Source organism: Myotis myotis, unplaced genomic scaffold (genome assembly GCF_014108235.1).
Source record: "Myotis myotis isolate mMyoMyo1 unplaced genomic scaffold, mMyoMyo1.p scaffold_m19_p_1, whole genome shotgun sequence".
NCBI lineage: Eukaryota > Metazoa > Chordata > Mammalia > Chiroptera > Vespertilionidae > Myotis > Myotis myotis.
The window spans coordinates 180,445,653-180,462,827 of NW_023416313.1; the positions used below are offsets into that span (position 1 = coordinate 180,445,653).

Consider the following 17,175-nt stretch of genomic DNA (forward strand, 5'->3'; position numbering starts at 1 on the left):
TCCTAAGTACCCAGAGATCTCATACTATCCCTCATTACCTTAAGTCCAGGGCTGGCTTATCCATTAGGTATATGCCTAAGACCCACATTACAAAAATGTCTTAATTTCTTTTACAATCAGAAGGGGGAAGGGGGAATGAGCTTTAAAGTGGAAGAGGACATTTTACTATATAATAGTAATATATTCCTCTTTATACCAATGCAATCATAAAATATAATTTTAAATATTTTTTATTGAGGAGAGGGCCCATGAAGGCAAAAGTTCCTAGAGCCTGTGAAAATCATCATGTGGCCTGCTCTAGTCTTCCTCCAGCCCACTCCAATCCTCTAGATTCCAGGGATTTCTCTCCCCATATCAAAAGCTATCTTTCCAATGGCCCCCTACTAGTCTGAGAGCACATAGAGGGCAGGACTATTCTTCACTCATCCTGTGTCTGTTTCACGTCAGATAAAATGCACTGCCTCTTTTTTGGGGGGTGGGGCGAGGGTGGGGGAGAAAAAGGGCTAGGTTTTAAATAAACACTGTCTGAGAACCCCTGGAAACCATGCACAACATTTCACGTTTGTGCTGTCAGACTTTGTCCAAATCCCTTCCAAGCATGTCAAACTCTCGGCCCGCAGGCCACATGCGGCCCACAATGAATATTTTTGTGGCCCAGCCAATATGACGGTATGTAAGAAACGTTTTAATAAAAATTTTGTAACTTAATTTTTAAAATATCTTGTTACACATAATTATTAATAACAAACTACAGCATTCACTAATGACTGAGTACTATAATCATGCTGCATTCATTTCCCTTATGCGGCTTACACGCAGGCACACCATTTCTCTCCACTAATACAAGCAGCGAATATTTTAGCAGCTGATTGTCACATCATTAGTCTTGTACTGACTTATTTGGTGTGTGCAACAGGAAATATTTTGCTTTTGGAGAACAAGAAAAATAGGTGTATTTGCATTATGCTTTTTAATTTGCGCAGTTATTCAGTGTCTGGTAAGTTAATGTTCAAGAAAAAATATTAATTTTTATTAAAATGTTCTACTATTTTATGTAAATGATTACTCATTTATTTCAGCCCTTTGTATTCGCATGTCTCTATCAAAATAAACCTACGTTTCTATGAAAATTGAATCTTTTGTTTTTTTGCGGCCCACATAAACTTAAACCTTGTTTACTTGGCCCATGTTAGCCTTTTGAGTTTGACATGCTTGCCTTACACTGAACTCCCGCCAAATTCATCAGTGAGCTCCAATTCAGTAAATCCAACAGATACTTCTCAGGTATAATCTTGGCTACACAGCAGCATTTGACACTACTCATCAAGCCCTCCTTTTTGGCTTCTATGAAACTGTTTCCTCCTATTTTCCTGGATATTCCTGCTGTCTCCTTTGCATGCTCATCCCCTCTATTGAGCCACTGAAAATAAATAATAGTGGTGATGATGATGACGATGATAATAGCAGCTGAAACATACCAGGTTTTACTCTGTGTTGGGCACTACTATAAATTATCAGTTTTTTTAATCCTCAAAATAATCCAAAATCCATTCTCCAACCACCCGCCAGAGTGACTTTTCTCAAAACCAAATCTGCTCTCCCACTTAAAAGCTCTGCTAAAAACCTTCTAATGGCGTCCCCAGCCCACAGCTTGTAAAGTCTTTCATGATCTGGCTCCTGCCCTCCTCCCCAGCCCCATTTCTCACCACATCCTCTTCCTATGACCCTCCTGCTTTTAGCTTCTCCATTAAGGACTCTAGGTCTTTGTGTGTGCTGTTCCCACTGCCTAAAATACTCTTCTTCCACCGCTTAGCCAGATACTGATAGCTCTTTCAGGTTTCAGTTGAACATCACCTTTTCTGGGAGCCAGAGATGGGGGTTATATGTAGCATGGTGGTTATGAGACCCACAGTCTGAAACCAGTCTGCCTTTTTCAACTCCCAGCTCTGCCACTTCCTAGCCAAGTAACCTTGGGCAAGCTATTTAAACTCTCTGGGACTTCAATTTTTTATCAGTCGTGAGAATTAAAGAAATCATGGATAAGGCACATTGCAGTGCTATTAGTGTCACTTCCACACTTCCAGGCCAGGTTAAGACATTTTGTCAGTATTTCCCAAAACTCCTTTATAATAACGCCATATGATGTCAACCTCACTGCTGAGAGTGTCCACCTGCCCATCTTGCCAGACTGTCAGCTCGATGAGGAAAGGGACTTTTGGCCTTGGTCCTGTCCTATTTCTAGTGCCTGGCACACAGTAGGTGCTCATATTTAGTGTATCAACACCTACCGGCTGATATATCCTGATGATATATGCTTTCCAGCAAACAGCCACTTCACACAAGGAAGGAAAAAGAGGGTACGATTTTGAGTAAAAGGGCATACAAGGCATACAAGGAGGCTGAAAGTTGTCACAAAGGCGAACTGGTAATTAGGAAAATACCTTTATTATTTTTGAAATGTTCCAATATTCAATGTAAAAACCATGATAGTGGCTTTTTCACTTCACAAATTATAGAAAATTACTTTCCCCATTCCTTACAGAAACCTCTCCCCACAATCCCCACCAATAAGACAGGGCTCCATTACGGCTGAAGCAGGGCAGGGAGGAGGGGCAGAGAATACGGCAAGTAGAACCAAGGCTCTCTGGGCAGCCAGGGGCTTTTCCTGCCCAGTTTGAGTCCCAAAGACCTGTGACCCCTCTGAGGCAGGCTCAGTCCACGCGTATCTGTGACACACTGAGGCAGGCCTCTGTCCTGAAGGCTGACGGTGGCAGAGGGCCTCCGGCGGGGCACTTGTGCCTGGCAGGCCACAATCAAGGCAGCTTCATGAGAGCGAGATAGGGGGCAGGCCTGCAGCTATAATTAGCAGTTAGTTAATTTTTAGAAAAAGACACTTGAGTTGCTCAGTGTTAGGTTTGTATTTTTTAATCAGAACTCTGACTCCTTCCTTTCTCATCCATGGTCGGGCACGGGGTTACAGCTGCAGCAGAATGCTGTTTGTTGATTTGAGAAAACTGAAAATGTTTTGTACTTACAAAGGTGGATGGAATTCAAAAACCGATCCCCACCGATTTTTATGAGAAACATGACTATTCCTCTTGAGCGTCTCAAGTCAAAACAAGGCAACCGCCTAGTGATTTATCGTCCCCACTACGCATTTTCCGCCTTCCAGAAGGCATTAGAGAAAGGGCCAACGTCCGCCAGGAGAGACTGTAAACATACCACTGACAGCTTGGACACTTTGTTTTTAAATGCAGCAGGACTTTTTCCTTTGGCCCTGATGGAAAAGCCAACTCCCTAGGGCTGTTTAGGCAGGAGCAGACAGGAGGGCTCCCCAAAACCTATGAGTGAGGGCCCAGTGGTCCCCCTTGGCCGGAGTGTGGCTGGAGCATCATCAAAGGCAATCTATACATTTATGGCATATGAAAATTGTCCTATGGTCCCCAACTGGCCCGCAGGCTCAACCTGGCTGGATGTGGGGCACGGGAGGTACAAAACAAGGCACATGGTGGAGGTGGTCCCCACTCCAGGCCCAGAAAGATTATCTCTTCGCACGATTCCAAAAGTGTTGGAAAGTGGAGGAGTTGATGACACTCACTATGAGCAGCAGCAGCAGGTACAGGAATATCATGACCGTAAACCAATGGCTGGAAAACCAGGACAGCTGGCTTGAAGCCCTGCTTAAAAGGGAAAAAAGAGTGATGTTGGCAAAATGAGAAAAACATTTTTTTTAAGTGTATGCAACAACTCCTGGCTCAAAGATGAAATGATGAATTTCATCCTCTGAGTGAGCCATGAAATGAAGCTTCGTGCGTTCTCCTTTGCTCGAGAAATCTGAGGCTGTTTGCCCTGGCACTGACACGCCTTTCACCAGAACATGTTCTAAATGTACAAAGACAGCTATGCAGTGAGCTCATCCTGAGCTTCCCTTTTATAGCTGCTCCTCTTGAACCTTCTTTGTCCTGTCTTTCCTTAAGCAGGACTTTGGTATCTAAAAGAATGACCTCATTCAAGGTGTCTGCCCAGATGGCAGCAGGTGGCAGGTTATTTAGCAAAAGTCGTTTCACTTTTAGACACCTACAGATATCGGTCTGTGCTGGGGAAATCCTCTTTGGCCCGCTGGGAGATGATCTAAACTGTCCAAGTGTGCACTAAAGAAACATTCCAGGGAGCAGTGGGAAGGAATGGAATTTTCAAATACAAAGAGCCAGACGGTTTTAAACCAAAGGATAATGTCCACCAGACTCAGGAATGCTATACAAATTTCCCAAATTTGAGGGGAAGGTTGTTGTTTTTTCCTGGTTTATGAAATCCTGAAGCACGGAAACCACGGGTATGCACAACAGGAGTGAGAAGTATTAAGTGATCCCCTTTCCTGTCTTACTTGCTCACCTGCTGCGCATCCCCATGAAAAGCTAGAGCCCAACAATGCAGCAAGATCTCAAAGTGACCTCAGCCCTGGAGAACCCTGTACACCCCCCACTGCCACCACCACATTGCTGAGGTGGGATGAGGCATCTACCATGGCTTTTAGGAGTCAGAAGGCCTCATCTGCCATTGGGTTCAACACGTCCACTTTAAAGACGAAGATGGCCCGGCCCATATGGCTCAGTGGTTGAGCATCGACCTATGAACCAGGAGGTCACGGTTAGATTCCTGGTCAGGGCACATGCCTGGGTTGGGGGCTCGATCCCCAGTAGGGGGTGTGCAGGAGGCAGCCGATCAATGATTCTCTCTCATCATGGATGTTTCAATCTCTCTCTCCCTTCCCCTTCCTCTCTGAAATCAATAAAAATGTATTTTTTAAAAAAATAAAGATGGCCAGAGCCGGTTTGGCTCAGTAGATAGAGCGTCGGCCTGCGGACTGAAAGGTCCCAGGTTCGATTCCGGTCAAGGGCGTGTACCTTGGTTGCGGGCACATCCCCAGTGGGGGGCGTGCAGGAGGCAGCTGATCGATGTTTCTCTCTCATCGATGTTTCTGGCTCTCTATCCCTCTCCCTTCCTCTCTGTAAAAAATCAATAAAATGTATTTTAAAAAAAAGAGTATTATTGAAAGAGAGTTTAAAAAAATAAATAAATAAATAAATAAATAAATAAATAAATAAATAAAGATGAAGATGAAGCATCTCGGGTCAAGAGAGAAGATGGTGGTTCAACAGCCACCATGGAAAGTGACCGAGCTGGGCAGCACCCGATCCCAACCAGTGTCCAACCACCACCCTGCCTCTCAGCTTAATCTAATCAACGGGTTTCAGAGTGAAACCAGGAGCCTAGGGCTGAGGGGCCCCACGGTCTAGGGCAGCCAATTTGGCTTCATTCAGTCCCTCATGCCACTTGTGTTTACGAATCTCTTTGTCTTCTTCACTAGGATATATAGTCCTCAAAGGGCCAGGACCACATCTCTTTAAACATATTTTTTTTTATTGATTTCAGAGAGAAAGGGGGAGAGAGAGAGAAACATCAATGATAAGAGAGAATCACAACCCGGGCATGTGCCCTGACCAAGAATCAAACTGTGACCTCCTGGTTCATAGGTTGATGCTCAACCACTGAGCCATGCCAGACAAGCCAGGACCACATCTTATATAACCTTACCCTCACTCCTCACCCTGTCTAGCAAAGTGCTTTATATACTTTATACATAGCTGCGGCCTAAAGCTGGAGGAAAGAGGGTGCTGGTAACAAAGAACGCAACACTTTTAATGCAGCCTTCAGTTGTCCTCCTGGGGCACGGGCAAGGACCGTCCTTCTTACCTCTTGGCCTGCTTCTGTGAGTACACCAGCAGGTACTTCACTCGCAGGAGCTGGTTGTTGGTGACCACAAAGTACTTTGGAGGGATGTCTCCCCCTTCACTGTGCTTGATTCTCGCTCTCCTGCGATCTATCTCCTTGGAATCTGAATAAGGAAAGTAAAGCACAACTTTACTGGGGGTGGGGTAAGGGATACAATAACAAAAGCAGCAAATTATGAATATAAATGGGTCAAGCCTCCTGGTCTTTGGGGGTGGAGAAGCCCCAGCAGGCTGAGGAATAGGGGTGTGGGTGTGGGTGTGTGTGTGTGAAGCAGGAGAATAAGCTGGGCCAGTGTGGTTGAGTGTCAACCTATGAACCAGGAGGCCATGGTTCAATTCCTGGTCAGAGCGCATGCCTGGGTTGCAGGCTCGATACCCAGTGTGGGGCATTCAGGAGGCAGCCGATCAATGATTCTCTCTCGTCATTGATGTTTCTATCTCTTTTCCCCTCTCCCTTCCTCTCTGAAATCAATACAAATATATTTTTAAAAACACACAGGAGAATCAACAGAAAGACAAATAGGATAAAGAAAAAAGGAATAGGAAAATAAGAGAGATACGAGGTGGGGGAAACTTGGCTGAACAAGGAAAGCAGAGAAAAGCAGCAGATTGATGTTCAAAACAAAAAAATAATCTGGGACGAGGAACAGGACTTGATCTGAGACCTGTCTCTTCGCAGGCATTTTAAATTAGCCATTCTGGATTCGAGCTTCTTAGAACACATCTTCTACTCTTTGTACCAAGGCTTGTTTAAACAAACAAACAGAAACAAAACTTTTAATGCCACGAAAAGCCTTAGCAATTTAAAAAAAGCCAACGCTGTGTGACAGCAGACGTTGCAAGGTTTTGTTTTGATGTTTAATGTCACGGTTTGCAAACTTCCTAAGAATTATAAATGCAAATATTCATGCTGTCTGGTTTAAGAGGTTGGCGTCAGACCTGGGCCCGTTTCTCGGTTCCAGTTGTTTTACATTAGAGGCCAGGAACAGTTTTCTCAATTTTCCTTTTCTCTTTGGAACCAACAGGCCAGTTCTGGAGACCAGAGTGACAGTTCTTGACTCTTCTGCCTTTGCAGGCAAAACAGCAGGGGGAGCCGGGCAAATAATCTAAGGGACGTATTAGGGAAGTAGACCGAGGCGGCCAGCGAGTCGTCTGCTTCCTGGAAGCCTGGGGTTTACTGTCCGTGGCCTCAGTTGCCTCTCACATCCTCCAAGGGCTCCAGCACACACAAGAGCATCCTGGAGGGACAGGTCTAAACACACGTATTTAGCTTCAATTTGGCAAATATTTTCTGAATGTCAAGTATGAACCAGGCTCCCTACTGATACCAGGTGTCCAAGCCTGACTGAGTCCCACTTCCTGCCCCCAGGAGCCCACATTCCGGCCTCACACACTCACGTTCAGCTATCACATCTCACTTCCTCCCCAAAGCTTTCTCTGAGCATCTGAACCCACCGACGGCTCCGTCGTCTGATCTGCCCGGTGGATCCCCTCACCTGGGACTCTCTACCTACCACCTTATAGTAAGTGACATCTTTTCTATTGTGTGTTCAATACCATAAGGAGACTGCTCACTGCTTGAAGGCAGGCCCCTGTCCTACACTGCTCTGGACTCAGCCCATCCCTTAGCACGCAATGGGTACTCCACCCAACAGTTGGGTCAACAGCCAGAGCCTACGCACCCTGAGGCTGCAGCCTAGTTCTGGGCCAAGTGCGCACTCACCTTTCTTCTTGGTTTGGCACTTGACATCTGGATGGTCTATGACCTCACACACAGCCACGCAGCTGAGGATGGGGCCAAGGAGGCTACGCTGCCACCCATAGCCATGGGGGCTATAAATGAGGGCCAGGCTCAAGTCACTGGTGAGGTAGGTCCCTTCCCCGAACAAGGATGTCTAGAATGGCAGAGCCCACCAGAAAAGAAACAAGGCTGGGTAAGTATAAAATGGAACAGCAAGGCAACACAAGTCTTTCTTCAACAGAATTATAAACACAAAATTTTTAAGCCTTTTTTTTTTTTCCCAGTGAAAAGCATAAACTCAAATAATCCTGTGACATCATTATGGGGCTATCGCTAAACACATTCCTATCTGACGACAGGGTGACTGTGGATACACCTGATTAGCCTGGCAAACTAGTAGTTCCTGTGGTCAAGGTTGAGTGAGAAAAACATAAGTCTTAAAAGTCCAGCCCTAACCGGTCTGGCTCAGTGGATAGAGCATCGGACTGCGGACTCAAGGGTCTCAGGTTCGATTCTGGTCAAGGGCATGGACCTTGGTTGCGGGCACATCCCCAGTGGGGAGTGTGCAGGAGGCAGCTGATCGATGTTTCTCTCTCATTGATGTTTCTAACTCTCTATCCCTCTCCCTTCCTCTCTGTAAAAAATCAATAAAATATATTAAAAAAATAAATAAATAAAAGTCGAGCCTGGTGGGTGTGGCTCAGTGGTTGAGTGTCAACCTATGAACCAGGAGGTCACAGTTCAATTCCAGTCAGGACACATACCCAGGTTGCGGGCTCAATTCCCAGTGTGGGGCATACAGGAGGCAGCCAATTGATGATTCTTTCTCATCACTGATGTTTCTTTCTCTCTCTCTCTCTCTCTCTCTTTCCCTCTCTCTCTCTTCCTTCCACTCTGAAATCAATAAAAAATATATTTTTTAATTAACAGGGTGTTAATTTAAAAAAAAAAAAAAAAAAGAGTCCAAACAGACCCAAGTTTAAATTCTGCCTATACCTCCAACAAGCTGGCAAGTTATAAAAACTCTCTGGCTGGGGGGTGGGAGTGACTGGAGAGAGGTCAATGGAGGGAAAAGGATACATATGTAATACTTTAAACAATAAAGAATTTAAAACAAACAAACAAACAAGCTCTCTGGGTCTCAGTTTCTGCATTTACAGAATGGTAATAATAGTGTCTCCTTCATCAGGTCGTGGATGAGGACTCAATGAGATAGTGTACATAAAGCACTGGTCAGGACTCCTGGCGCGCGAGAGGGGTGGGCGCTCCAGCACAGGATCTTGTGCTGGAGTGTGTGCAGCGATCCCTGCTACGTGAAATACGTGAGCATGGTCACACGGACGGGCTGGCAGAAGCAAAATGATTCTCGTATGTACTAGGAGGGGATCACACCTTAGGGGAAGCGATCTGAGTCATTACTTAGAAAGGAAATGACTCTCAGACCAGAAACTACAGCTGAATGAAGAAGCCTATAGGAGGGTCAGGGTAAGTTTTACTCTTTGTATTGGTGTTGACCTAGAAAATGTCCAAAAATCTAGAAGGCAGCGCCCTGGTGGTAGGTGCTAACTTGGTGCCCTCCATGAGGAAGCACGCCAGGTGAGAGACAAGGATCTCAGGTTAAATACCTCCAGCTGAGCCTACAGAAGGCATAGCAAACAAATCCTTGCCCATGGTAGACATCAATAATCAACCAGGATGGCCAACATAAAAATATCAATGATGGTACTCATTCACACTGGCTCAGAATCCTTCTCAATGCGACATCCAGGTAGCTGCTACCCAGAGCAGCTGTTATTCTGAGGCCACAGCATCAGTATCACAAGACAATGAGTGGACTCTAATGCACACTGAACATCCTATGCTTGGGAATTGAGAAATGTCTTGTCTGGTGGCACCAGACTTCCAAATTCTAAGCCAATTCAGTGACGCTTAAGGGATGTGAAACAAGTCTTTGCTCGGCCTTTGGAAAGCCCCGTGCTGGGTTAGGCAGAGTTCCCATGTCTTAAAAGCCTGCACAGACCTCTCCAAGGATACTGGATGTCCTCTGACCTGACCCCATGTCCATTCTCCCCTCTGCCTGTATATATACACCTTCTAGACTCGAGAACCTCAAGCATGGCTGCAGTGAGCAGGAGAGTGGGAAGCTTGGGGTATCTCTACCATGAGAACAATCCCACAGCTTCAGCTGGCAGACGTCCCGCTGAAAATCCAGACAGAAGAGGCAAGAGCAGACACTTTAGCAAAGGATTCTGATGAGATGCTGCTAAGTAGCAAAATCCCTGGGGGACTGAAGTGAAGGTCTGGTGTACAAGACTGTAATCTGCAGGCAACTTCAGGCTGGCTCTGCTGTGGAGGGAGGCCCGGGATTCCAGTAGCCTGGCCGAAATAATCAGCTGAAAGCCAGTGTAAACAAGCTCGTCATCCTCAGCAAAACCTAACTGCACTAATTGCTAATCTGCTGCAGCGCTGCTGGGAAGTCTCTCCTGCTCCAGGATGCATCAGCCACAGGTCAGCCTGCGGCTCAGGGAGCCAGCCCCTCAGACAGGGCAGGTGCTGCATGACCGGAGGAAAGGCTGCAGCACTGCTACTACCCAAATTCCTAGAAAAGCAGTGTCCTTGTTGCTTAGTACAGGAAGACCCTTTGCATGCCTGAGCTGTCTCAATCCTCTCGGCTCACCAGTGGGTGGGTGATGGTGCCCTACTGTACAGATGAGGACACTGAGGCTCAGAGAGTTTAAATCAATCTGCACAGGCTGCAGAGCTGCTAAGGTGGTCTTTTTGGCTCCTGTCTGTACTCTCCCCCTACACTTCACAGAGAGGCAAAAAAGTGCCAGCGGAGCCCTAGCTGGTATGGCTCAGTTTGTTGACCATCATCCCGTGCACTGAAAGGTTGCTGGTTTCATTCCTAGGAGGGCACATGCGCATGCCCAAGTTGCGGGCTCAATCCCCAATAGGAGGCAGCCAATCGATGCTGTGTTCTCACTCTGTAAAAATCAATTTTAAAAAAGCTTTTTAAAAAAATGTGCCCTCAGTGGTTGAGTGTCGACCTACGAACCAGGAGGTCACAGTTCAATTCCCGGTCGGGGCACGTGCCTGGGTTGTGGGCTCAATCCCCAGTTTGCGTCATACAGGAGGCAGCCAATCAATAGTTGTCTTTTATCATTGACTAGAGGCCTGTTGCACGAAAAGATTCATGCAATAGGCCTTCCCTTCCCCTGGCTGCCCGCACCGGTTTTCCTCCGGCACCCAGCACCCAGGCCTTTACTCCGGCCAGAGCTGCCTTCAGCGCCTTCGCTGCTCCGCTTTGCGCCTACGTATGCAAATTAACCGCCATCTTTGTTGGCAGTTAATTTGCATATCTCACTGATTAGCCAATGGGAGGCATAGCGAAGGTACAGTCAATTACCGTTTGTCTATTATTAAATTAGATGCTTTTTTCTCTCTCTCCCTTTCCCTTCCTCTTTGAAATCAATAAAAATTTATATATTTTAAAAATGTGCCAGTGGAGAAGGGGTTGTTGACACTGTTTTGACTCTTTAAAAAGGGAGGACACTAAGGAGAGGAAGCAAACTCAAGGAGGGAGGGAAAGGACCTCTCCCTGGTACATCCCCCAATTTCTCCAAAGGCAGACTCTGTTGGAGTGACCCCTAGAGCAGTGTTTCTCAAACTTCAAAATACAAAGAGATCACCTGGGGAGCTGGCCTGGGGTGGGCCCTGAGATCCTACTTGTCCAACAAGCTCCCAGGTGATGTGGGGCCACTGGTCCAGGAACCATGCTGAGTGGTGAGGGTTTACCACACACTGGGATCACCTAGTGAGCTTTAAAAGCATGCTGCTGTCTGGACCTGACTCTCAGAGAGGCTTCTCAAACTGCCATCAGTACAGGGATCACCTGGAGATCTCGTCAATATGCAGGTTCTGATTCAGAAGGTCCAGGTGGACCCAGGATTCTGCATTTTCACAGGTGCCCAGCTGCTGCTGGTCTGTGGCCCACACTTTGAGTGGCAAGGACTTAGGGAACCTACCCCTTCCCACCCTTTACCCGCTCTGACCCACCAACCCCCCCCAAATGTCAGCAGGCTTAGGCCCCACCTTGTTCAGGTGGCAGTGCAGGCCATTGTGGATGATGGAATGGAAGTTTTCTAGGCGGCTCCCATGGAAGGCGTAGATTAGGTCTCGTTCTCCTTTGGTCTCATAAAATTTGGCATTCGCTGGGTCCGAGTACTCGATTTCAAATAGGAAGTCCGGCACAGGGACAGGAGTGTGAGGGGCACCAGTCAGCTTTTGGATCTTTTCAAACTTGAAAACATGAAGGGAGTCGAAATTTTATTTGGGAAGCTGGTAAAATGTGCTGCCAACATGGCCTCCTAAAGCCTTGGGCTTAAAGTCTAATGGACTCTGTTCATGAGGACAACTGGTTCATGAGAATAAAGACATCAACTTATAAACAAGCTCAGAGCTCACAGCTCAAGACTGCCTTCCTCTGATGTTTTTCCTTACAATAGGCTGAGAAGCATGCATTGTTCCTTCTAACTAAAGATCACTCTTAATTTTCATAAGTTTCACATCTATTTCCTATATTCCATCTTTACAATCATCTCAGGAGGTAGAAAGGTGTGATAAATGGCAAAAATGGCCACATATTTTTTCCTCCCACCCCTTTGCAATGTGACTTTGCAGGTGGAATTCCACCAAGATTCCATCAAGAGATGGAAACTATTTCACTGCCCCTTTAATTTGGACTTGGCCATGCGACTTGCCAATGGGACCTATGGCAGAGGCTTGAAAAGGTCTTGCCCCTCCTTGTCTGCTGCTGGGAACCTTTACCCTTCACTGCCATGTGAACAAGCCCTGCTAGCCTGTAGGGGGATGAGTGCCTCACAGAGGAAGGCCCAACCACAGCAGCCATCCCAGCTGAAGCCCCAGGCATATAAGTGAGGCTACCCCAGATCACCCAGCCCCAGGTAAGCCAGCCCCACCCAGAAGGACCACCCAACCAACCTACAGAATAATCAGAAATAATCAGTGTTGTTTTAAGCCACTAGGTTTTGGGGGGATGGTTTGTTATGAGGCAAAAAAAACTACTTGATATAAAAGGGTGAGCTATTTCCTAAGGGGCAATAATCCTCTTTAGGGCAGAAACCACATCATTTCAGTGATTTCCAAACAGGTAAGTCACAGTCTATGGAGAAGGTGAAGTTTTCTCTGGGTTGTGATTAAATAAGAAAAATTAGGGTGGCCCTGGCTGGTAGACCAGCTGGATAGAGCATCATCCTGAGACACCAAGGTTGCAGATTCAATCCCCAGACAGGGCACATGTAAGAATAAACCATCCACCCGACATGGCTCAGTGGTTGAGTGTCAACCCATGAACCAGAAAGTCATGGTTCAATTCCTGGTCAGGACACATGCCCAGGTTGTGGGCTTGATCCCCAGAGGGGGGTGTGCAGAAGGCAGCCGATCAATGAATCTCTCTCATCATTGATGTTTCTATATCTCTCTCCCTTCCTCTCTGAAATCAATAAAAATATTTTTAAAAAAAGAATAAACCAATGAATGCATAAATAAGTGGAACAACAAATCAATGTCTCTCTCTCTCTCTCTCTCTCTCTTTCTCTCTCTCTCTCCCTTCCTCTCTTTCCAAAATCAGTCAATAAAATTTTTTAAAGAGAAAATTTAGGTCAATGTAATAGATATATATATTTATATATATTTAATATATATTTTATACACACACACACTGCTGTAAGGTTGCCATGACCCTTTCTTTGGAAGAACTGTTCTCTATTCTAAGGTCAGGACCATCCTCTTTTGTGTTAAAACACCCTTTTATAAAATGACTACAGGCCCGGTGCACAAAAATTTGTGCACTGGGGGGCGGAGGTCCCTCAGCCTGGCCTGTGCCCTCTTGCAGTCTGGGACCCCTCAGGGGATGACCACTTGCTGGCTTAGGCCTGCTCCCTGGGGGATTGGGCCTAAGATGGCAATCAGACATCCCTCTGGCAGCCCGGCAGCCCTCGGGGGATGTCTACTTGCCAGCGGGGAGCAGACCTAAGCTGCAGTCAGACATCCTTAGTGCTGCTGAGGCAGGAGAGGCTCACACCACCACCTCTGTACTGGCAGCCATCAGCCTGGCATCAGCCTGGCTTGTGGCTGAGCAGAGCTCCCCATGTGAGAGTGCACTGACCACCAGGGGGCAGCTCCTGCATTGAGCGTCTGCCCCCTGGTGGTCAGTGTATGTCATAGTGACCAGTCATTTCCAGTCTTTCTGCTGTTAGGGTCAGTTTGCATATTACCCTTTTACTATATAGGATAGAGGCCTGGTGCACGGGTGGGGGCTGGCTGGTTTGCCCTGAAGGGTGTCCCAGATCAGGGTGGGGGTCCCGCTTGGGTGCCTGGCCAGCCTGGATGAGGGGCTGATGGCTGTTTGCATCTGGTCGCACCCCCTTCAGGGTAGGGGTCCCCAACTGGGGTGCCTGGCCAGCCTGGGTGAGGGGCTAAGGGCCGTTTTCAGGCTGGTGGGCGACTGAAGCTCCCAACCTCTCCTTTTTTTCTTTTTTTTTTTTTTATTCTGGGATTTATTTACCTTCTATGGCTGTCACTGGAGCTGAGAGCTGGCTCCAGCTTGAGGCCTTGGCTGCTGAAAGCAGGTATCTGGGGTTTGTTTGGCCTCTATAATTGAAACACTGTTGCAGCTCCAACTCTAAGACCTCAGCTGGCTGAAAGCAGGTATCTGGGGTTTGTTTAGCTTCTATAATTGAAACATAGTTGCTTTCGGAGCTGTTGCTTTCAGGCTCAGAGCCGGCCGTGGCAGACGGGGAACCTTGGCTTCCTCCATCACTGGAGCAAGCAAACCTCCTGTTAGCTTCAGCTGCGTGGCTGCTGGCCGCCATCTTGGTTGGCAGTTAATTTGCATATCGCCCTGATTAGCCAATGGGAAGCGTATCGGAAGTACGGTTAATTACCCTATTTGTCTTTTATTAGATAGGATGATACATGGTAGGCTAATGTCCTTGCTTGGGTCAATAAAAAGCTGATAATCCTAGATGCCAACACTCCATATTTTAATGGAAGTTAACTGGTCCATAATCCAAAGTCAAGGAGCTATTATCTTATCTACTTAACCTGCAGCAATATCTAGTAGGTGCCTGATGCCCATATGAGGAATGAATAAATCTCAATTTAACAGATGACAAAAGTAAAACCCAGAGATCACCTAAGAGTTAACAGTCCAGCCTGGCCCCGAATATCTCCCACTGACTCCCTCTCCGGGGCTCTTTATGTTATTTTCCCTCCCAACACAGATGGATGTCCCCAGACACCAGAATCCAAGACATCAAATTCTATGCCACTTAAGGATTTCCGTCTTTAGCAGGAGCTTGTAAAACTGAATGCTCTTAAGTTAAAGTGGATTAATTAAGTGAAGAACAGTACAGATACCCCCTGCTGCCTCTCAGAGGAAAGAGTACCAGACTGCAGATGTGCCATCCCACACTCTGGTCCTTGTTATCCCAGCGTGTCCTAGGAGATCTGGCCAGGCAAGGGACACCAAATTATGGAATGTCTGGTCAATGCCAAAAACTATCCTGGGAGTGACACACATTCCGTTATAGCTCCCCTCTGAGATGCCTATTAATATTCTCAACTTACAAATGGGGGAAGGAAGACCCAATTATGGGTAGAAGTGGAGTTCAGTTTTATAAAATTAATTTTTAGAGAAAGAAGAAGGGAGAGGGAGAGGGAGAGAGAGAAAGAAACATCAATGCTGAGAATCATCCATTGGCTGCCTCGTGCACACCCCCTTCTAGGGATTGAGCCCACAACCCAGGAATGTGCCCTGACCAGGAATCGAATCAGCAACCTCTTTGGTGCATGGGTCAACACTCAACCAGTAAGCCACACTGGCCAGGCATGGTGGAAGTGGAATTTAAACCCAGAGCATGAGGTTTTCCAATACTTCAGGCTCTGCCTCTCTGTTTCCTAACACCTGGATTAGGCCCATGTTTCTTAAGGTGTGGTCAAGGGCCTACTCTTATCAGAATTACCTGGGCTGCTTGTGATACCCAACATGTATAGACCCCTTAGCATGTGCCCTTACACATTGGACTTAGTGTGAAAATTCATTCAATTCTCACAGCCATTTCCCTGATGGAAGTATACTATTCGCATCCCCATTTTATAGATGAGGAAACTGGGGTGCTGATATGTACCAAGAAACCTGCTCAAGGTCACACAGCTAGTAGGAGGGAGAACACAGCTTTGCACTGCCAGTGTGCAAGTTCCTGGGCCCCACTTCAGACACAGAATCAGAATCTCTGGGGCAAGGTGCAGGAATCTGCATTTGCAATAAGCTGCCTGGGTTATTTGGTGCACAAGGAGGTCCTAGGAACCTGTGATCCTACAGATCAAAGTCTCACCTCTGACTTCCCTGCACTGTGGACTGTCAGGACCTTTGAGGATAAAATCCAGCTCAGCAGGTCCCAGGCCCGTCTGTCTTTATCTTCAGAGGACTGGAGAAGCTCTTTCAGGTTGGGTAACTTGCTGGCATCTGCAAGCTGAAGTGAGGAAAACCTCCATTAGCAAGGATCCTAGACAAAACGAGAAGCAGGAGCCCTCTAGCGGTGAGACAGCAACCTGCACTTCTTCCAGGTCATGAATTTCGTAAGAGGAGAGACGTGTACAGGTCTATGATCCCCTTTCCAAAGAACATCCAACTCCAAGTGCTCCAAACACTGCAAGGTTTTGTAACTCATTTGGTACAAAACCTGACCTCAACTGACGTGAGGCTCGTTCAATCTTTATTTATCCCACTTCATGTTACATTTTGCTGTAGGAATATTAATTCTGATCATGAGATGCCACCTCAGCTGGAGGTGTTTTATCAAATGCATGATATATACGCGGGTGGGTAAAGGGTTAGCAAAGCATGAGAAAATGACCTGCAGTTAATTTCCTGTCAGCCTGTTTCCCTGGAGGCTGGATAAAGGAAGTATGGCAACTACATACATAACCAGGCAAGGCTGCTTATGGTAAAAATGACCCAGAATAGTAAGCGGTACCTACACTGGGAGAAACTGCAAGTGGGGAACCCATGCTTTGAGCTTTCCCTGAAAGTGGTGACTTTTTGTGAGGCCCTGGCAGCTATGTCTATGGCGTGCTTACAAGAGAGACCGGTCTCTGTAAAACATGGGGCTTCATTCGGCCAAAGCAGTTCCTACACCCACCCGACATGAACCTCTTTTTACACGAGCTGTCACCCTCAGGACAAAGCCTGGATCCTGGAACTCTGTGTGGACTGCTCCAAGGACTTAAACAGAACCCCTGCTGTAAGTTGCAACCCGTCCTAGGGCCTTCCGATTTAGGCTGGTGCCCGTGTGGCCCGCTACAGATGCCAGTTTAGTTGTATTGTTACACCACATTATTGCCTTTGTAAAATTGGGTAGCATCTGAATTCTGAAACTCATTTGGTGCCAGGTTTTCTGTTAAGGGACTGGGGATCTGGACGGACAGATAGCTACAAGGTAACTGTAGCTTTTGCTCAGAAATGATGACTAGAAGCCAAATCTCCCTGGCATGGTTTTTTAAAACATCACCGTACACAGGTGCCATCTGTGAACATGCCTTGGGTTGCACCACCTCCAA

The 17,175-nt window shown here is 46.7% G+C and overlaps 1 protein-coding gene across 5 annotated transcripts in view; it reads right to left on the reverse strand.

Moving 5' to 3' along the window:
• Positions 1–2,420: 2,420 nt before the first annotated feature.
• The window catches only part of PARP16 (poly(ADP-ribose) polymerase family member 16), a 29,864-nt gene continuing 15,109 nt past the window's right edge, over positions 2,421–17,175 (reverse strand). For 2 of the 5 annotated variants that reach the window (XM_036304847.1, XM_036304836.1), the window contains exons 3-7: positions 15,951–16,088; positions 11,626–11,832; positions 7,516–7,687; positions 5,755–5,896; positions 2,421–3,680 (exon numbers count right to left, since the gene is read on the reverse strand). In XM_036304847.1, coding sequence (XP_036160740.1) covers positions 3,542–3,680; positions 5,755–5,896; positions 7,516–7,687; positions 11,626–11,832; positions 15,951–16,088 — 798 coding nt within the window. In that variant the 3' untranslated portion in view covers positions 2,421–3,541. The remainder of the gene's footprint in view (positions 3,681–5,754; positions 5,897–7,515; positions 7,688–11,625; positions 11,833–15,950; positions 16,089–17,175) is intronic. The other 3 variants (XM_036304854.1, XM_036304860.1, XM_036304867.1) reach the window with 3 other exon arrangements.